The following is a 21,467-nucleotide window of genomic DNA, read 5'->3' as shown; positions in this document are numbered from 1 at the left end:
TGTGTTGAATCTGTTACTTGTGTATTATTCTGCATTAAAACAGCGTAGAATTCTTATTGTTTGAGCAACATTTCTGATAAAGATTTTGAGATTATTTTACAAAACCTGAAAAAGTATCTTTTGGGCAAAGCGGGTATGGGTAAAACGGGTAACCGCTTCTTATCCTTATTCTAATTATATATGAATACAAAAATGGTAGTTTCATAGGTAATTTTTGTTGTTTTGGCTGAACAAGAATCTGAATTGATAGAAGTCTTGTTTCAACATGGATAATCTTTTTTTGGTCTGACAAAATCGGATTTTTATCTCACGTATATCAATATGCAGAGAGCAATAGAATTCCGCACCCTTTCAAAAGTCAAACTGCTGGAAAAGATTGGTGTAAAGCCTTTGAAAAGAGATATCCCCAACTAACATTAAGAAAGTCAAAGCCAACGTCAGTAACTCGCCTTGCCCAGTCTCGACCCGTTTTGCCCCAGGGGCCATACCCGCTTTGGGCACCCCCTGCGGGCAAACCGGGTAAAATGACCGACTGATTAGTTCTTAAATTTTTGAAGTGATTTGTTACAAGAGAAGTGATTTTTAGTTTTTATTACAAAGTTTAATACATACTTGTACGAATTATTAAAAATATATAACTTTGCAACTGCAGTAACGTCTTTTATATTGACACAAACCTTAAGTTACCCGCTTTGGGTCCATCTCCCCTATAAATTTCTGTTGCTTAGTTTCTAATTGCCGCCATTTCCAAAACGGCACGGTGACGTTGCCGTTCTGTTGTTGTGTGCGTTGAATGGCGCCTCTCTGAAGTTACTGGTACGTTTGTGTGCTTGATAAATCCAAAAAAGTATGAAGAATCAATTAAAAAATCTGTCTATTTTCCTTTGCCAAAAAAAGAATGCGATGCGGTCGGAGATGAAAACTTTGTTAAAACGAGTAAGGGCTGATTTTACCATCGTCAGATAACTTCTAACTGAAGAATAAACTTGTCATTTTGTCATATTTCCCATACTGAAACTGTCAATGTGCCAAATTTATTCTTCAGTTAAAAGTTATCCGACGATCGTAAAATCAGCCCTAAATAAACAAAATATTGTAGAGCCGGTGCAAGAAAATGAAGATAACATGGAGTTAGAAGAGAATAGTCTTACTAAATGATGACGCAGAACCTGTGAAAATGACTTTAGAGCAAGAGCTTGAGATGGAACTTAAAAGAGAGAAGGAGAACTATAATAAACAAAAGCCAAAGCCAAGTGGTCAATTAGATTACGAAAAGGTCCTGAAAAAAGAAATGAGCGCTATAAACTCATAAACATGAGACCAAAGGAGTGCTAGGTGAACATTTATCTATGGCAGCGGTTCCCGAATGGTGGTCCGCGGAACCCTGGGGTTCCGTGGAAAGGCCGCAAGGGTTCCGTAAAAAATATTATCCCACATTTCGTGACCGATGTTGTTCGCTTGCACCGACTTGTTTACGCACAAGGGAGGGGCAGGGCGTGCGGGCGGAGTAGTACGGGGGTTCCGCTAGGAAAAGTATAATCAATTAGGGTTCCTTGGCAAAAAAAAAATTGGTAAACCCTGATCTATGGTATATGACTATTTACTGACCCTACTAAACCGACTAGTGTAGAGGCCGAAAGGGCATTCTCAGCAGCCGGCTACATAATTATGCAGTTCTGTGCGGTTGGGAGGTTAGACTATAGATAAAATTTGTCCTACTTCAAGAGGATTGAAAAAAGAAATGGTCAATCTCCTGTCGTCAGTTTATAAACTGCCTAATTTTCGCAGAAGATTATTATTTTCGGATTCGTAACTTCTATTGATACAAAAAATAGATTGCAGATTAAATTACGGTCCTTTTCGTAATTAATTTTAAAAGAATTTGTAAGACTGTTTCCTACTGATTATTAGTTACTGAGCCGTATTTCATAGATTATCGTAAGAAGTACTAATATACTATAATATAAAAATGAATCGCAAAATGTGTTGGTAAGCGCATAACTCAACAACAACGCCTGGAACAATTTTTTTTTAAATGTTCGTTGAAGTCCAAGGATGGTTTTTACGGCGAGAAAAATTCGAATAATTTCCAAGAAAACCCTAAACACATCCCTATTTCACGCAGGCGAAGTCGTGGGCGGAGAGCTAGTTACTTAATTTAAAAAAAGACTTAAAAATGTCGTCTTTTTATTTTCGTTCCACTTTTTGCTGGATCCAGCTGGATTTAGGTCAATCCAGCAAGAATCCAGCTGGATTGAAAACGGCGCTGGATTGCAATCCCTAAATACGATATGATAGGAATATAACATAAAGTATTTTATGCTAGATTTTGCTTATTATTATTCTTCTTCTTTTTGTGGTAACGTTATTAATTAAATAATCTGCTTTAATACATTAATATTTCCTAATTTACAAATGACTAATGCCCAAAAATCTAAGTTTACACGAATCGTGGAATTAAATCCATAAAGCGTTAGTCTCCATAGAAAATGACACACAACAGAAGAGAGCCGTTATATGCGAAGCGAAATTGGAACGTTTTAATAATAATAATAATAATACGTTTATTATCAGACCATTATGATCCATACATTGTGTTAGTAACAATCTTATACTTAAAAACTAGGTTAGTAGTAACTAAAACCGGTTCCTGGATCTATGCAAGTGAATATTAATCCAGTGCTTAAAGATGGGACACGATGGCCTATCTTTGATAACCGACAGGATGCTGTTGGCGCTTTCCCTTATCCTCGCAAGCATCGACGCTGTTCGTTTACGGATGATAGCGTAGAAGTCATCCACACGCGCTTCCGCGAACATAGTCGAAGCACTGCAGAACCTTGGTAGCCCCATCAGAATCCTGAAGGCATTGTTGTACTGAACCCTGAGAGCGTTATAGGTCTTTTGCGTGAAGTCACACCACAGACTGCAGGTGTAAAATGTTTGACAGAATGCCTTAAAGAGGGTAATTTTGACATCTCTTGTGCACCTGGCAAACCTGCGGGCGAGCATGGTTTTGAAACGGCCTACTTACAAAGTCCACTCCCATAGAATAGAACGCATCCAAAAAAACTTTACACGATACCTTGCTTTTAAAAGTCGCAACTGTCCCCGAGGTGCTAATTATTCCACTAGACTTTCTTTTTACAAAATGACTTCCTTGGAGAGTCGACGGAAACTACTGGATCTCATGTTTTTGCACAAGCTTATTCATGGTAGATTGACTTGTCCCGGTCTGCTTCAGCGGGTTGATCTCGCTGTTCCGTATCACATTCCAAGACTATCTACAAAAACATTCAGATTGCCCACTGCAGAACCAACCTGGGTAAGGGCGCCCCCTTGTATCGATGTATGCGTAATAACGACGTCAACGACCATGGCATCGACATCTTATTGGATTCAGACCGTTTATTCAAGGAAAAATGCATGAGCTACTTGAAGTTGTGTGATAGCCTCAGGTGATAGCTAATGGCCAAATAAGGAACTGTTGCCAAATTTTATTTTTACTGAGTTATTAACTATTCGGATTGTTTTGTTAAAAATTTTTTTTTTCTTCTATGTGTACCACAAATTGTTGAGACATTTTCATCGTCATTAAGACATTTTAAACCACATATCGTCGAGACATTTTCATCGTCATCAAGACATTTTAAACCACAAATCGATGAGACTTTTCCATCATCATTAAGACATTTTAAAACCACAAATCGTTGAAACATTTTCATCATCGTCAATAAGACATTTTAAACCATAAATGGTTGAGACATTTTCACCGTCATAAGACATTTTAGAACATAAATTATTGAGACATTTTCAACGTCATTAAGACATTTTAAACTACAAATCGTTGAGACGTTTTCATCTTTTGTTATGTCACATTTTAAACCACAAATCGTCTAGCCATTTTCATCGTCATTAAGACATTTTTTTAAACCACAAATCGTCGAGACATTTTCATCGACATTAAGACATTTTAAACCACAAATCGTTGAGACATTTTCATCGTCATTAAGACATTTTAAACCACAAATAGTTGAGATATTTTCATCTTTGTTATGACACATTTTAAACCACAAATCGTCTAGACATTTTCATCGTCATTAAGACATTTTATTTTAAAGCACAAATCGTCGAGACATTTTCATCGACATGAAGACATTTTAAACCACAAATCGTCGAGACATTTTCATCGTCATTAAGACATTTTAAACCACAAATCGTTGAGACTTTTCATCGTCATTAAGACATTTTAAACCACAAATCGTTGAGACATTTTCATCGTCAATAAGACATTTTAAACCATAAATGGTTGAGACATTTTCACCCATTGAGATATCTTTTTTTTTCATATTTGTTAAAATACGTTTTGAACGAGAAATCGTTAAGAGACATATTCGACTTTGTTAATACACATTTCGAACCACAAATCGTCGAGACTTTTCATCCTTTCGATACGATAAATTTTTATCCTTGTTAAACACATTAGGCATTTTAAATCATAAAATGGTTGAGACATTTTTGACTTTTGAGATCTTTTTTTTTTTCAAAAAAGGGATGGGCAGTGTAGGCCAAAAACTTCATTTAGGTACTCAATTACAGAGAGAGTGCTCTTGCAGTGGAGACAAAACAATCTGATGATGACGAAGAAAAGATGATACCTCAAAATCGGGATCACATTACTACCACAACACGAACGACACGACAACGAAGAATAATTATTTTGCAGACATTTTAAAACCAAATCCTACTCAAAGAAAACGACCAATGCATTTTGTTTTGTAACTTTTTTTTTTAAAGACATCACTGACTGCAATCAAAAGGTGGTATATTTTTAGGACTTCAAGCACCATGCATGAGCCATAGACAATAAACAACAAGTTATTAGTTCTATTAGACACAAATTCTTTCTATGCACAAGAACAGCATTATTTCTGACCAGCAATATCCAATTAGTTTTTTTTTGAGCAATCGAAAACCGCACTTTGCCTATTGATTAGGCCATTGTGCGTGATTTGTTTTGTGGTTTATCTTTCTACTCCAAACAAATTAGATTCCCCCTAAAAGCAAGCAGCCTATCTACTTGCAACAATACCAATTTAGTCCCGGTTTCCACCAAAGCGGAGCAGAGCGGAGAAATGTAGCCTATCTACTTGCAACAATACCAATTTAGTCCCGGTTTCCACCAAAGCGGAGCAGAGCGGAGAAATGTTTTGAATAATCAATCAGATTTCATTCAGATTGAATGAAATTGTCTGAATAAAATCTGATTGGTTATTCAAAACATCGCTCCGCCTTGATGGAAGCCGGGCTTTAACCAACGTCTGAAATAAAAGCAAAATAAATAAATAAAAAAGGTTAGGTAAATAAAAACACGTCAATATTAAACATGTGTAATTAACAACAATTATTATTATTTACAAGCTTTTCTTGTATTATATTTATTTGTCTAGAGTGATTGTAGGGCATCAGCAGCCAATATAAATACTCCATCTGTATTGTAGTGTGATTTACCCTGTTAGGGCTGATATTTCAATCGCCGGATAACTTTTATCTGAAGAATAAGTATGGCACATTGACAGTTTCAGCATGGGAAATATGTCAAAATGACAAGTTTATTGTTCAGTTAAAAGTTATCCGACGATGGTAAAATCAGCTCTTAGTGCGGCAATTCATGGATAAGATATTGTTTTTAAGACAGAAAAGGAGGTAATTGCGGACCGGCCTTAACAAATATGAATTAACTTTCTGAATGGTTTATCTTCCAATATCTTAAAATGCACAGTTTTAAACTGAAAAAACTTCTGGCAGCTTGGTGCTGCAGAAATAATCTCTCTCAAAAATTATTGACTCTATTAATATTTTAACATTTCACAGTTGGAAAAATTGGATAAGGGCTGTCGCCCACGGCGACTTTTTGTAGCGTTTCGTAAACGAGCGACAGTATCGTTACTAACGCGCGTTAGTCGCATTTGCAACGCACTACAGAAGCGAAGCAAACGCGTTACAGCAGCGTGACTGTATCGATGCAAACGCGCGACCGTGTCGGACGACATTGGGGAGAGAATGGAGGGAGGGTTACTGAATCGTGTTTACATCGCGACAGAATCGATTTTTTTATGTGGGCGAGGGCACATAGTGATCGCATTGCGACTGTATCGATGCGAATGCGCGACAGAATCGCTACTGCATCGCTACAAAAAGTCGCCGTTGGATCATTCCCACGGCAATACAGTTTAACGGTGTCCAGTGATGCTGGATCCCGGATATTATACAGTTAACAAGGCATCAAAGTTCAGAATAACGTGGCCGTATTACCATTGTGTTTAGGGCTATTATTGCTTGGCTAGGGCAGCCCTGGGTCCGGGGGCGGAGGCGCCATACAGTTGCCGTCCGGGTAGCGCTTCTTGAAGGCTGCGATCAGTTCTGGCTCCACCAAGCGGACGCCGTCGACTTGGTTGCCGAGGGTTATCCTGGGGTCAGAAATTAGCATGTTATGTACTATCGGCAACAGTGTTAACTGCCCATTGCCAGTCATGTCATCTCGTTCTATCGAAAAGAATCACCATTTGATTAGAGCGAGAGCAAAAACGGAAATGGATAGTTAACAGTGTGGCCGTGTGTACGAACGACAGCACATTTAACATCCGTATTGACAAAAGATGCTAAGATGCTTGCTAAGTGAAGCAGCAAATCGAACGCACAGCGTTGAATAGAGCTCTGTGATTGGTTCGTGTGTGACCCTGTGCGTCCACGAGCACTGTGAGACCTCATAGTAATGTTTGTGAATACGGGCGTTAGCTTTTCTGTTAACTTTTTTGTTGCAAAATAGCCCCCTATCACAATTACATAATATAAGATGCCAGTATTTAGGTTGATGTGGCATCGTCTGTATACATAGCCTTGAATAAAAATTGATAGTATCAATATATTTATTTATTTATATTTATATTTTTATTTATTTATAATTTTAGATAGTAGACTATCACAAGATATTTCACTATCGAATTATTTTTGTAATTAATACTATCGAAAGTATTATGATCACTATTAAAGCCTGGTCCGTGAGCACGTATAATTTTGTCCAATGACCCCAAGCGACTGCGACGGGCGCCCGCAGTGAGTGTGCGAGCGCGACAGCAACATAATTACGCGCGAGCGATAAGGATGGGTAGCTTGGGGTCATTGGACAAAATTCTACGTGCTCACGGACCAGGCTTTACCACCCAACTTTTTGCGACGAGGTGAGAGGGAGGGAGAGACTGAGAAGAGAGAGGGAAGAGACGGGGTGCGGGGAGTTTCGTAATGTAATCTCTTCGTCGGAGATTCCAGCCACTGTACTCACTTACTGTCTTCGTGTAAGGCTGCCCTTCAGGGCTGCTCTAATTCGTTTTAATTTATTTATTTCCATGACCAACGTCGCCATTTATTAAAATTAAGGCCGGGTAGCAGAGAAAATGGCGAAAATGAGGTTTTCATTTTTCATTTTTGAGGTACTAAACAGTAAAATTAAAGGCTAAGATTTTTATTGGGCATAGTTGAGGATATTTTCTAGGGCTATTAACGGATGGAAACACGATTTGATGAAGTTGACTCGATAGAATAAATTTCCAAAGTTACCTCTATTCGTTTTCTATTTATGGTTTTATTTTTAAGGGGGTCCTGCACGGAATCCTTAAAATTGTCATATTTTTAAATCACGAGTGCTCTGCGATTAGTGACTTAAATACATTAAAGGAACTTGTGTAGGGTAGCCCAATCCTTGATCTAGGTCGCCGCCTTTTCGAAATTTTGAATAAATACGTAAAAAATTGATAAACAACATTTAAAATGCAGATATATGGAAATTTTATTTCTTCGAGAACTTTGTTAATTTGACGTATGAAGCAATATTTTTTATATGGAAATGTTTAAATTAATATTTTGAAGGTCGCCCCTTTTTTCGTTTTTGATATTAATGCATTAATATTGAGAATTATTGATTTTCCCAAAAAAACTTTGCCGTGAAGAAATCATCAGGCGTTTTGCTTTATCGTAGCTGTCAAGTGTCAAATGTGTGTTTGTCAATCCTTTACAGAGTAGTGTAGAGCGCAGAGCATGCAAATAGTATCTCTTATGACTTCGATTGTTACGAAAAAATATTTTACTTATTTTATCTATACTTATAATAAACTAGCGGCCGCCCGCGACTTCGTACGCGTGAATCCCGTTTTTCCCGCTAATTCACGTTCCCGTGGGAATTTCGGGAATTCCTTTCTTAGTGCACCTCTACGGTACCTAAGCTACGTCCCTTCCAAATTTCAAGTGCCTACGTTTAGCCGTTTAGGCTGTGCGTTGATCTGTCAGTCAGTCAGTCAGTTTCTCCTTTTATATATTTAGATCTGTAGAGAGGTCAATTCTGTACATGAAATATATTTTCAAAATAACTATCAGGGGGTGATTAGTGATCGATACTGATGCCAAAAATGCAATCAGTAAAATTTTTGTCTGTCTGTCTGTCTGTCTGTATGTTCCTTTTAGAAACAAAAACTACTTGACGGATTTTAACGAAACTTGGTACAATTATTCTTCATACTCCTGGGCAGGTTATAGTATACTTAGGAATTCCCACGGGAACAGGAATTAGAGGGAAAAAAATCCTTTTGTATGAAAAATCTAAACCGCTTAAGTTAGACGCTTGAAATTTGGTATGTAGGTACCTTAGTAAACTTAAAGCTTAGTTACAAGAAGTAATTCCCGAAATTCCCACGGGAACGGGTATTATCGGGAAAATCCTTTTGTATGAAAAATCTAAACCGCTTAAGTTAGACGCTTGAAATTTGGCATGTAGGTACCTTAGTAAACTTAAAGCTTAGTTACAACAAGAAATTTTCGAAATTCCTACGGGAACGGGAATTAGCGGGAAAATCCTTTTGTATGAAAAATCTAAACCGCTTAAGTTAGACGCTTGAAATTTGGCATGCAGGTACCTTAGTAAACTTAAAACTTAGTTACAACAGGATATTGCAATATTCCCACGGAAACGGGAGTTAGCGGGAAAAATATTTGTATGAAAAAATCTAAACCGCGTAAGATAGTTGAAGGGGATAAAACGGGATCCACGCGTACGAAGTCGCGGGCGGCCGCTAGTTAGTAGTTAATATGGCTAGAAAACCCTTGGAACCTTTCTTTGCCGTTCGTTCGTTTCAGCTTCTCCGTTTCAAACTATACTACACTACTTACACTTGACAAGAGTGTGAAAAAGTTAGTTTGATACTTATTCAGTAAAATATGGAATTACATTTAAGAGTATTTTTATTTCTTATTACTATATATTTTATCGAATCAACCTAAAACTAGATTTTTAACACTCTTGCGGGTAAGTGGTTTTTCAAAATAAACTGATTAGATAGGATTAAATAAATAAATTGATAAAATTTTTATTTAGAGTAGTAGGTACGCGGTATTTGCGTAACTGCTCATACAGTTTAGAAGAGTTTAGTAAAAAACAGTTATTTCCAAACTATACTCGATNGTGAACTGCAACAACTATAATTTATTATCCAAGCTCTAAATAATCGCTACTACGAGTAACTGATCATAAAATGTTTTTCCAATCGCTCAAGCTCCCGAGGATCTACCGATAGGTCGGGTGACGTAATCTTGAAATTCTATTAGCCGGCGCGGAACTTCCGGAAGGTCGGGTGACGCCACGCCTCTTTGAACCGTGTTTACTTTGGCAGTTATATTCTATATTTATTCGATTCTAAAATATATTCCCAAAAATTTTGAAAGTTGTTTTAGTTTGTATCACTTGGATATGATTTGTATTAGAAAGTGCTGTGAATGTGATACTTGAACGGAAGGAAGTCAACCTAACCTAACCTAACCAACTGCGTATTTCTAAACTGCGTATTTCTATACTGTGTAGCCGCGAGAGCTCTTTGGCGCGCTGTCTTCGGCGAAGTATTGCGCGCGCAGATTTTGACAGCGCGAAATACCTACTTTAGCAGAAATACCAAGCCTTAATACAGCATTCCGCTAATCCATTATTTTTTATTAGTAAACAATGTGTTTCTATGGAGACGTCATCCATAGACATGACAGTATCCATAAGTGCACACGCACACTACAATACTGACGCTCTGATTGCTCGGATCAAACTCCCCGCACCCCGCGCTTCCCTCAACCAAAAAGTGGTGGGGCGCGTCTTCGTGGATGAAACGATCTACACTTTTAATATAAGTTATACATACCAATTGGGTTGTATATTATGTGGTCTCCCGAATAGCTCAATCTTCCTTGTGCCCGGACTGAGACGTTCTGTTGAAAAAGTTTTAAGTACAATGGGTGGCACGTGCAACTAGACAAACTAATGAATCATTACTTATGTATTGCTGTAGTATTTTAAGTCATTTAAACTGAAAGTGAAGCAAGTTTTGGCTCATCTTTAATTTATTTATAACATAAAATATTTTAAAATTGTTCACTAGACATTAGCAGTAAATTCAACAATGTAAGAGTAATAAATACTACTCACCAATAATTCCGTATATTTCGTCAGGCTTGTGCGAGGTGGCCCTCACTTCGGCCACGATGACGTCACAGTCCAGGCCTCGGTTCAGGTTCTCTGGGTTGCCTTTCATGCCCACCTGTTAATGACAACACTCAAAAGATTATGTAATTTCCCCTTAATTTAACTTTTTTGGCATTATGACCTTGTCCTAGCTGGCTACGAAGTGGGATTTTTTTCCCACTTTGTCCAGCCAGCTACGAAATGGTCCTAAGGCTTTTTTAGACGTTCATAGGCGCCAAATCTTGTCAAAGTGATGATATTTAATTTCATTTCATTGATTAGGTACACTACAGTTCGATTGTACACATAGTCATAAGGCTTTAAAAAATTGCTTTACACGTTATCTTATTACTTTAACCCTACCACTGCCTCGGGAAAATCAATGAGCCAATTTATATATAGTATTTCTAATCAAAAGTTGGTTAATTACCAGAGTCCAGAATCATCCTTTTTGGATCGACAAACAAGGTTTTTTTCTATGTACAGTCGACAGCACGTCAACGTAAACACTGTGGTATCTTACGTAGTTGCGATAGGGGCGACTTTGCAACGAAAATGTATAGTCTGATGTGCTGTCAACTGTACATAAATCACTAACCAAATCACCCCTTTTCGGATCAGACAAGACTGTATAGTATACACTGTATACTAACCAAGCAATGCTCCTTGCCGTGGTTGAGCCAGTGCCCAGTGCGGCCGGTGCGGATGATCCTCTGCAGCTGGTTGGTCTTCACCCAGATCAGTTCATCCACGCGCTCGTAGCCCCACAGCTTTAGGCACTCTCTGCCCAGCTCCATGGCTCTGGTGACAAGATACGACAATACAGGTATGTGCAATATTAATTTTAACTTTAATAGCCATTAGACTAAGTATTAAAAGTGTAATTTCTTTTTGTAAATACTACTGGTCCCCAATTGATTATTAGTTAAAACTCGTAATGCGCAACGTCGCGTGTTAGTGAAAATCTGAAAATGCGACGTTGCCAAACCGTAAACTATATCAACGTAGGCTATGATGGTGGATAGTGCGACTGGTAAAACAGTGCGTACAGACGATATTAGCTATAAGGGCCTTGCCACACTGCCGGATTAAAAAGCGGAGCGGAGACGTCGCGGATTCTCAATGTCCGTCTCGAGTTTTCGCCTCATGTCTACCGCTCCGTTTGAAAACGCTTGCAATCCGCCAGTGTGGCAGCTCACTATGGGTGATAATATGACGGTGACCGCGATCCTACAAATATTATAAATGCGAAAGTTTGGATGTCTGGATGTTTGTTACTCTTTCACGCAAAAACTACTGAACGGATTTCAAAATCCGTTCAGTAGATAAAATCAATGAAACTTTACAGTATTATTGTTTATAACCCAGAATAACATAAATAGGCCAACATATAACCATCTGTGACAAACGAAATTTCACGCGGGTGAAGCCGCGGGCAAAAGCTAGTAGTACATATTGTACAGACGTCAGCATATCAAACCACACTGTGGGGTCTTATGTACTTGTGATAGGGCTGAGTTTGCAACAAAAAATTACATTTATTTGTTTGTGTTGTGTGTGCATTCCTCACCTGCCAGTGACCCACAGGAATATAAGCCCGCTGTCCTGCAGTTGCGGCACGCCCAGACACCTCATCTCGTCGTCCGACATCGTTCCGTAGGGCAGCTCCATGTGGATGTCCCACGGCGGGTCCGCCATGATCACCGCAAACTTGCCTGCGAAACACCTGTACACTCATTAACGCCTCAGAGATTCTGCGCCGGAGAAGTGTATGCATTTGGTTTTGAATTAAATATAATGAAGAAGGTAAACTGTATGAATATGAAATTCATATTTTGTTGTTTAAATATCTATGCAAAATCGACTAAGTACCTAAATGTCATAAGACATTTGAAACTTTTAAATTATTACACTGCAGCAAAAGTAGCAGTAGGCGGCCATTGGGGCAGAAAAGTTCTCGAGTGACAACCATGGACCAGAAGACGCAGCCTGAGCAGGCCCCCCCCACTAGGTGGACCGACGATCAGGATCCAGCCCTCAAAAAAGGTTGTGGGCACAGCCACCAAAAATTAGCAAAGTGAGAGTTGGATTGGAGTACGAACTCACTCACGCTCGATTTTTTAAAGGCTCATCAGTCAGCCGTTTTTATCATCAGCCTATCGATCTTATCAATAGATCATACTTAAAACAAGCAAATTAGGGTTGTGGGCATGAGGCTGGAAGAGCCTGGATGCGGGCAGCGCAGGACCGGTCATTATGGAAATCCTTGGGGGAGGCTTTGTCCAGCAGTGGACGTCATTTGGCTGAAATGATGACGACGATGACTATGTCGACAAGTAACATAAAAATGTAACAAATGTTTTACTCACGAATTACTATTTTCTTTATGAATTAACAATCATTCACATAAGTAATTATAGTGTAATTTTAGAATTAAAACTTACCTAAGAATGTCATGTCAAGATACCGCAGATCGCACTGCAGCCATTGTGGTGGAGTCAATGTCAATACTCCATCAGGCTTTGACACCACACTTGCACCTAGAATAAAAAGACAGTGAAAAATTCTGCAATTCTGTGTTCAAAAATTACAAATTATGTAACAGTAAAATCAGTAAATGCTAGTATTGAACCAAAATAATATAGTAATTTTATCCTCTATGGCTAAGTCAATTTTTATAGTCAGAAGAATGTATAGTTGTAGTTAAAATGACTTACCATTTTGTGCAATCTTCTGTGAAGATTCAGTTGTTATTTTGTTGGAATTTGCATTTGGATCCGTATTGTCCACTTCGTAGTGCACATACCTGTAAATAAGTTTGATTTGTTTAAAATTTCCTTTTATCCTACTGTATCAAAAGTGTATAATTGTTGCAATTCACGAAGGCAAGTGAGCTTAGATCGTTTCATCCACGTAGACACGCCCCATCATTCTTCCGCTAATGTATGAGTGTTATCGGTACACGCAAAATTATCCATGACTGCTCACGCACACTATAATAATTACGGAATAAACTCCCCGCAAATAGACAGTTTGACACCATACCCCAATAATTCGAAACCACAACTGTTTTAAAAAGACTCTTCATTCTGGTCTTAAAAACCTGATTTATTTTAAATTACCTGTAAATTTCGATTTTTGTTTGAATTGTAATTGAAAAAAGTAGTTTAATTGGGTTGACAAAATAGTGACGTCACTTGCTTGTAGTGCCATACAAAATCTATGGGAGAGTTTCGTTTTGACAGTTTTAAAAAGTACGTCAATTGACTGTGGTGTCAACATGTCTATTGGTGGGGCGCGTCTTCGTGGATGAAACGATCTATACATGTGTGGTGGCTCGCTACTGTTAGTTTTTCAAAAGTTTTGATAGACATTACACTATCGTTATGTGCCTGTACACGTACACAGCTCGTAGAGACGATGACCGTTGGGGCAGAAAAGTTCTCGAGTGGCGACCACGGGCTGGAAGACGTAGCGTGGGCAGGCGTCCTACTAGGTGGACCGACGATCTGGTGAAGGTCGCGGGAAAAGCCTGGATGCGGACAGCGCAGGACCGTTCATTGTGGAAAACCTTGGAGGAGGCCTTGGTCCAGCAGTGTACGTCATTTGGCTGAAACGAACGAACGAACACGTACACACACAAGTAAAGCTCACTCGCCTTCGGAAGTTGCAAGAAATACAGGGTGACTGGAACTGAACCCGCCATAGCTAATACGCGTATAGAGGAGGTCATTTGCTAATTATTGAACCTTACTTTCTATAGTTTAGGAGATATGTCAATTTTTAAACTTTTTTCAGATTTTTCCGAAATTTTACCTAAAAACTGCTTAAATTTTTTTCTCGCATGATTTTAACCGATTTTTTTATTTGTTACTAATATCGAATAAAGTTAAATAAAATAAATTTCAGATCCAGATAATGATTGAATAACTAGCCACGAGCCGCCAAAGTTCAACAAAAGTACAAACCACGATAAAAAATTAAAGTTCGAATTCGATTTAAAAAAAAGCTAATGGTGATAATGGATTGCAATGATCTTCGGAAAAATCTAAAAAAAGTATGAAAATTGACATATCTCCTAAACTATAAAACTTTAGTCATAGAAAGTAGGGTTCAATAATTAGCAAATGACCTCCTCTATACGCGTATTAGCTATGGCGGGTTCAGTTCCAGTCACCCTGTATAAGTAAATTAACATATCCACACATACTTGCAGCTATCCATATGGAAGCAGGTGTTCAGAAACGAGCAGTCTCCCAGCGATTCGTCCGTATGACTCTGTATAATCTTCTTGAAGTGGAGTTTCTTACAACTGTACCCCTGCACTTCTGTACCATCTGGTTTCTGAACCGAGAACGCTCGAACGCATTCCGCGCGGGTGCCGTGCGGGCAAAACTCCATTACTTGGGCACCTATAAACAAAAAACTGTTAGTTCTAGAATATTCTATGTTCCCACGATGTATAGATCGTTTCATCCACGAAGACGCGCCCCACCAATTTTTGATCGAGGGAAGCGCGGGGTGCGGGGAGTTTGATCCGAGCAATCCGAGCGTCATTATTGTAGTGTGCGTATGCACTTATGGATAATTTAGCGTGTACCGATAACACTCAAACCTAAGCGGAAGAATGGTGGGGCGCGTCTTTGTGGATGAAACGATGATCCTAAAAAAAGGTTTTGGTTCGTCAATTTGAAAATCAAAAAACATTGGAATATTTTTATTTGTCAATCAAACAAGTAATTACGATGTTATGGTGATTTGAGTTCCGCGTGACGTCACAAAGTCACTCTTTTAAGTACTCCTTGACGTCACATGCCTTTTCCGAACTTCGGCGTGCTTTATCTCTTTAAATTTTTCATTAGTTTGAAAAAGTAAAAATATGTGTAGTCTTTTTTGATAAGTTGACTGATGAATTTATTCATTCAATAACTTGCTGCTTTTTTACACAAGAAATATCCCTATTAGACTATTCTATGCTTTACTTTCACATAAAAATGACAATAATCTTGCTTGACCAAAATATATTACATAAGAATTTGGTACCATACCTCCTTGACTTTTAAATTTGTCTGCTAAAGACTTCTCTTTAGCTGTGGGCTTGCTCAACAAATCCATTATCTCTTCTCCCACTCTTTTGACTGCTTTTTCTCTGCTCGAAGGCATTGCCAGTAAAGACTGTAAGAAGAAATAAAATTGAAATATGTGTAATAGAATAGAATGTGTGTGTAATGGGGCACACTGAAAACCAGCGTCGTGGCCTTCCTCACAGGGGGCCACGGCATATGCTGAGTGGGGTCCCATTGCGATGGACATCGCTGTGCGACAGTGTGGCACTGCTCTGTTTACTTTCTCTTCCATTGTATGTTTTATGTCACCTCTGTCTTATTTGCTTTTTTTATTTACATCTTTTGTCTTTTGTGATGTCCATGGCAATAAATGTTTCTTTCTTTCTTTCTAAATACAAACTTGTATGTCTAAAAGATGCCTACATATTCAAGTAATTTTAAAATTAAGTTACTATTCAAGTAATTTTAAAGTTAAGTTACATTCAAAATATTATGAAACTTACTCATGAAACTTGGCAAGTTAGAACGAAAATAATAGTATCAATTCTAAATAGCTAATTAATACACTCGCGAGCAAAAATATAGAATCAGCCTATTTGTTTCAAGGGATCACAAAAACTAAATGACCAATAGAAGACAAATAAAAATGGTACCATTTTAAAGGTAATATTTTATTTTATTTGTTTAACAATGTTTCAACAGCATATAAACTTTAAATTGATACCACAGATACATGCATAGTCATTCAGTTCTTAAGATCGCTCGGAACAAAACACAAGGTGGTGATTCCATATTTTTTCTCGTAAGTATAAATGTATAATAATTTTCAGATGAAGGCAAGGCAAACTTACCATTATATCTGTATCACCCTTTGCAACCTTCTTTTCATCTGGCAAAGTCTTTGACACTTTCGGTTTTGTGCTTTGTTCAACAACATCCCCTAAGAAGAAACAAAAATAATATAAAAGTTTCAAGTTATATTAAGTTGAGTATAGACAAGAGTATTTTTATGTATAGTTGTTGCATTCATGAAGGTGAGTTAGCTTTACATGTGTGTGGTGGCTCGCTATTGTTCGTTTTTCTAAAGTTTAGATAGATTTTACACTATCTTTACGTACACACACAAGTTAAGCTCACTCAGCTTCAATACAATACAGGTAAAGTGACTGATTCATAACAACATAAGACACTACACATTTCAGAGAGCAGTAGAGAGTTGTTCTGTTACAAATAATGCTCTGGCTAGTCTAGACTAACCTTTAAATAGTAAGTTAAACTGTGAATATTTGACAATACCTTTCCTCTTATGGCTAGTGGATTGTTCTTCCATAAGAGCAGCAAGGACTGCAGCAAGTCTTACGGACTCTGCACTGACCACTTCAATACCACCGTCTGTTGTAGTCTCTGTTCTTTCTCTTATACTGTAGGCAAAGTTACAAAAATTTATTATTATACTGCATATTTCCATATTATTTAATAGACCTTAGCTAGTTTTCCATAGTTGTATACAAACTACAAACATGCATTGTGTATGGACTAAGCATTTATTTTCAAGTATTATTCTAGGTTAAATGTAGTAGTTTGTAAGCCTAAGTAACTACAAAGATTAGCTGTTCATAACTATAATCGTTTATTCACTCATGCAACTGGCAATAGAGTCATATTATAACTTACGTAATCAACTTCTGAGTGGCAAATTTTTCAAGTAAACTGGCCACGATCCCTGCATCGACATCTCCAAGGCCTGGCAACAGAGCGCTGGCCGTTGCCGGCAACTGGAGTTGCATGTCTGAGAGCACTTGCAAAAGACGCACTTCCAGCGAAGCTGAAGGCACTGGTGGTTTTTGTTTTTCAGCAGAAGTAGGCGCTGCAACTACAATATTTTTACAAGTTAAACGAATGCATTTGGGTAGGTAGAAATCAACGTTAGATGTAACAGAGATGGATGGCATCTCAGGGAAATAATTGCTTAAATAGAAATTTTAACAGTTGATGCAGTTTATTTAATATACATAGCTATAATGTGAATGTAGGTACAAAAAGTAGGTGAGTAAAACTTTTAGGGCAGTTTTGTATTGAATATGGTTAACATCAAACACCTGGAGGATTCACAAGCATTTAGAAATCGTACACAGCAATTTAGCCTGATTTAAAATGTATAACAATGCTAACCTATAATAATTATAGACTTACCATCAGTTTTTTGAGGAGCCGGACTAGATACACTGCGTTCTTTACCACCTGGGGAGCCCTCAGACTTCTCGGGGACCGTTAAAGTGGCTCCCAGAATATTCTGTCGTTCTTTCTTCCGTTTCTCAAGCTTTTCCCGCAAACTGTTCCTTTTGCTTTTGACGGCTTGAATTTCTTCCCAAGCGTCAGACATTTTCACAAAACAACACCAAATTGGCAACCGGTCGGTACGATTCAGTCAGTAAGTAATTCAAATCCAAAATGAAGCTAAACTAAAACTAAACCAGGCCCAGCTAGCCATTGATGTCTTTTATTTCGCAACCGAGAAGACGAGAAGAAAACTGTTTGTAAACTAAATTATTAGAAAGGCTACTGCAGTCACTGCACTAGTGACTAGGTACATCTAAACTTAACTTAACATTGCCCCCCTGTCATTGAGTTTGGCGGGACAGTTCAGCGTGGGTCATCTATATTTCTGCAAGAGGTAAAAGTTGACAGTTATAATTTCGAACACAGATTACTTATTATTTCGAAATTATAATCAGTGTTGCCAGAAGGTTACTTTTGTAACCTTTTAGGTTACTTTTGAACTGCTGTGGTTACTTTTAGGTTACACTAATGAAAAGGTTACTTTTAGGTGATTTTTCAGAAATTGTAGAATTAACTTTACAGGTTATTCAGTAAAAAATATTAATAGTGACAATTTAAAAATTATGTCATAAAGTGCATTTAAACTTGAATTTGATTTATTATTTCTTAAAAAAAATTAGTTTTAGCGAATGTTTTTCGATAATAAAACGCAAATCCATGAAACGTTTTTATACGACTGTAGGCCTAAGATGCGCGCATCGACAATGACATGATATGATAAGACAATTTTCGATCACGTAGATAATTTTATCATTTTCCCTAACATGGAACCATCGATAGAAAAGTCTATCGACCGCTATCGCGTGATAACCGAATTGTTGCCATATTAAGAAAAAATTGCGTTATTATGTTGGCCAACCTTGAAATATTTTAGCTCATTCGTTCAATCTCGTTCATTTCTGCTACTAATTCGGCTAAAAACACATATCTTAAAGCAGTGAGAACGTCATTAAAAAAAAGTTATGTCAATTTTGTTGACATTACATGACTGCTTGATTGTATTTGTTTGTGTTTTTTAAATTGTATTTTTATGTTTCCAGTCTTATTTTTAATATTTCTAAAGTACGGAAAATATCAAACGAAGAGATAACCAAGTTAATGAAAAACAATGAAGAATTCCTAATCATACCGACAGTATTAAAGAATGAAGTCTTCAAAATTAACAGAATAACCGAACTCCACTACCTACCCCATAATGCGAGGTTTACAGTAATTATTCAACTTACATGAAGCAGTCAGAAAGTTACAAAAAAAAAAAACAAATCTATCACTATCACATTTTGACAGATGACATGATAATTTTCGGGGTGCCATGTTAGCGCCGGTAGATAAAACGATATAGTGACGTCAAAATCGATATAACGCCGCGATAGCAGTTTATCACGGCGCGCATCTTAGCCCTGCTGGTCACTTTTCGAATTTAGATGATAAATTGATCAATTTGGGCTGAGTTGCACCGTCTTACTTTGCCTTTGACAAACGTAAAAATCTGTCAAACTCCATACGAAAAGCACCGGTTATCGTTAATAATTAAAGTTACGGTTAAGTTAGGTGGTGCAACTTAGCCATATTGTTGTATGAAATCAAATGGACATATTATGGGATCGAATTATTATAGTATGCCTTAGTTTTACAACACTATCGAACATTGTAGATTCACTGTTAACCTATTTTCTAAAAAATAGACAAAAGTAAATCCAATACTGTCTGAATAGAACAGCATCATAGTTTTATGACAACAGATGACAACATGATGACATGAGAAAACGAACTTCTAAACAAACTAGGTACATCTCAAATCAAAAGATTCGAATTTTTTGTGATCTTGATTTATATACCAATTTTTTTAACATCATGCCCTTCGCCCCTGAATTAAGAACCCATTCTCAAAAAGTGTGTAGTCTGTATAAAGCAGCTTGCAGACTTATCGAATCTTATTATGTTGCAAAGTAAGTACGTTATTCATCATCATCATCATCATCATTTCAGCCATAGGACGTCCACTGCTGAACATAGGCCTCCCCTAATGCTTCCCACGTTGATCGATTGGTAGCGGCCTGCGTCCAGAGCTTCCCTGCTACCTTTACGATGTCGTCGGTCCACCTTGTAGGTGGACGTCTCACGCTGCGTTTTCCGGTACGCGGCCTCCATTCCATTCCAGAACATTATAGCCATTAGAGCCATTAGAGCCAACAATTTTTCTTATATTTTTTATTAATTTAGGCTCACAATTTAATACAATTTGGCTTTACCTACTTTTTTAGGTATTGTATACGATACCATCAAGTAATACTACGCAACGAATTTGATAAAAATAAGTGCGTATGTGATCCTCAAGAACAACGTCGTTTGCTTTGGTCTGGTGAAAGTGAGGTTTTTATGCACAAAAATCCCATTCCAAGCGCTAAGTGTAAGTTACTTAATTTCTATAACAATAGCTGAGAACAAAAGCTAAAAAGTAGTTGTGTACAACATAATACATAATGCGTGTCATTCTGAACCTTTAGTGATAGTCCTAGTCTCCTAGTTGTCCTAGTCTAATATTTATTGGGTTTTTGATTTTACTAGACATCAAAATACAGAATCTGGGATGCCTACTTTACGTACATTAGGGACGTAGGTACATCCTGAGATGTAACTTACCCTCTCTTGTCCATTCGCTAATACATTTTAAAACTGTGGCTGATTTTTTCTATATTATAATTTCCCGGAAAACCATGGCGGAAAACCGATTCTGGAGCCTGTATTAGCCACAGTTATTGAGATAAGTCTAAGTTAGTTGGAACTATTAAAACTGGAGGTTGAATGATAGAAAAATATGCTAACAATAATGGATCTAATCCTAATTTGTTGGTCATTATAAATTAATAAAAAAAGTAAAAGAGTAATTAGTGGAAAATGACTATCACGTAGGTAGATAGGTAATTATCTCTAACAATAATTAAAAACCAACTTCATTTTCAGTCGCAAAATCTTTAGGACTAGCTGCTGGAGTTGCACATGGGCGCGTTGTTGAGCCACCAGATTGGGTACTAGACTATTGGCATCCACTTGAGAAAGCGCAATACCCTGAATACTTCAGAAAGCGTGAATGCAGAAAATGCGAATATATTAGGAAATGGAATAGTGGCACTTTGTATTAAAATGTTATTGTGATTTATTGAATAAAATTTATCGTGTTCTATGTTCAAAAAGTTATTTCGTTATTAAATTAAACCTTCGCCACACACATCGCGATAACGTTCGGGCGAGAGAGGGAGGAGCGATGTCTTGCGAATCTTGCAATCTTGCGACTATATAATGTAGGTATACAAACCATCGAAGTAGGTGATACGCGCGATAGTGCGAATTTTCGGATTTTCGTGATGTATGTGGGGTTAGTAATACATAAGTTCGATATTGTTGCAAATGTCTCCAAGCGAGACTTATTACGCAAGACGTATACAAATCTTTGCTTTGTTGAGGCTATCGCACACGCTACCAACACAGTGCTGTCTCGCTCGTAAACA

At 37.7% G+C, this 21,467-nt stretch overlaps 2 protein-coding genes across 3 annotated transcripts; one reads left to right on the top strand and one right to left on the bottom strand.

The window, feature by feature from the left end:
* Nucleotides 1–6,100: 6,100 nt before the first annotated feature.
* Mettl3 (methyltransferase like 3) lies at nucleotides 6,101–18,215 on the bottom strand. Its single transcript, XM_028305188.1, has 13 exons — nucleotides 17,812–18,215; nucleotides 17,293–17,491; nucleotides 16,915–17,039; nucleotides 16,470–16,558; nucleotides 15,601–15,727; nucleotides 14,763–14,964; nucleotides 13,270–13,358; nucleotides 12,997–13,092; nucleotides 12,123–12,267; nucleotides 11,206–11,353; nucleotides 10,517–10,628; nucleotides 10,233–10,299; nucleotides 6,101–6,470 (listed from the first exon to the last, which is right to left on the bottom strand). Exons 1-13 carry the CDS (start codon nucleotides 17,999–18,001, stop codon nucleotides 6,344–6,346), a joined length of 1,716 nt encoding a protein of 571 aa, XP_028160989.1. The 5' UTR covers nucleotides 18,002–18,215; the 3' UTR covers nucleotides 6,101–6,343.
* A 1,551-nt stretch (nucleotides 18,216–19,766) lies between these two features.
* Nucleotides 19,767–21,120, top strand: LOC114353328 (NADH dehydrogenase [ubiquinone] 1 beta subcomplex subunit 9). Of its 2 annotated transcripts, none has more exons than XM_028305288.1 (3): nucleotides 19,767–19,907; nucleotides 20,223–20,368; nucleotides 20,923–21,120. In XM_028305288.1, the coding sequence occupies exons 1-3, from the start codon at nucleotides 19,813–19,815 to the stop codon at nucleotides 21,099–21,101; spliced, it is 420 nt and encodes a 139-aa protein (XP_028161089.1). In that variant the 5' UTR covers nucleotides 19,767–19,812; the 3' UTR covers nucleotides 21,102–21,120. The 2 variants fall into 2 exon arrangements, with proteins under 2 accessions (XP_028161089.1, XP_028161098.1); XM_028305297.1 differs by having other exon boundaries at nucleotides 19,830–19,911.
* The last annotated feature ends 347 nt before the right edge of the window (nucleotides 21,121–21,467 follow it).

The sequence above is a fragment of the Ostrinia furnacalis genome, unplaced genomic scaffold (genome assembly GCF_004193835.3).
Source record: "Ostrinia furnacalis isolate ACB-3 unplaced genomic scaffold, ASM419383v2 OfSCF0166, whole genome shotgun sequence".
Lineage (NCBI taxonomy): Eukaryota > Metazoa > Arthropoda > Insecta > Lepidoptera > Crambidae > Ostrinia > Ostrinia furnacalis.
The sequence above is the reverse complement of the archived record's forward strand: the minus strand, read 5'-3'. Positions and strand labels throughout refer to the sequence as shown.

Bases quoted from the DNA above. Each gene is read 5' to 3' on its own strand.
- Mettl3 (XM_028305188.1), bottom strand. From the start codon at position 18,001: ATGTCTGACGCTTGGGAAGAAATTCAAGCCGTCAAAAGCAAAAGGAAC. The intron at 17,492-17,811 runs GTAAGTCTATAA...AAAATATTGTAG, and splicing joins GGCTCCTCAAAAAACTGATG to TTGCAGCGCCTACTTCTGCT. The intron at 10,300-10,516 runs GTGAGTAGTATT...CTTTTTCAACAG, and splicing joins CGAAATATACGGAATTATTG to AACGTCTCAGTCCGGGCACA.
- LOC114353328 (XM_028305288.1), top strand. From the start codon at position 19,813: ATGCCCTTCGCCCCTGAATTAAGAACCCATTCTCAAAAAGTGTGTAGT. The intron at 19,908-20,222 runs GTAAGTACGTTA...CTACTTTTTTAG, and splicing joins GAATCTTATTATGTTGCAAA to GTATTGTATACGATACCATC. The intron at 20,369-20,922 runs GTAAGTTACTTA...CTTCATTTTCAG, and splicing joins TCCCATTCCAAGCGCTAAGT to TCGCAAAATCTTTAGGACTA.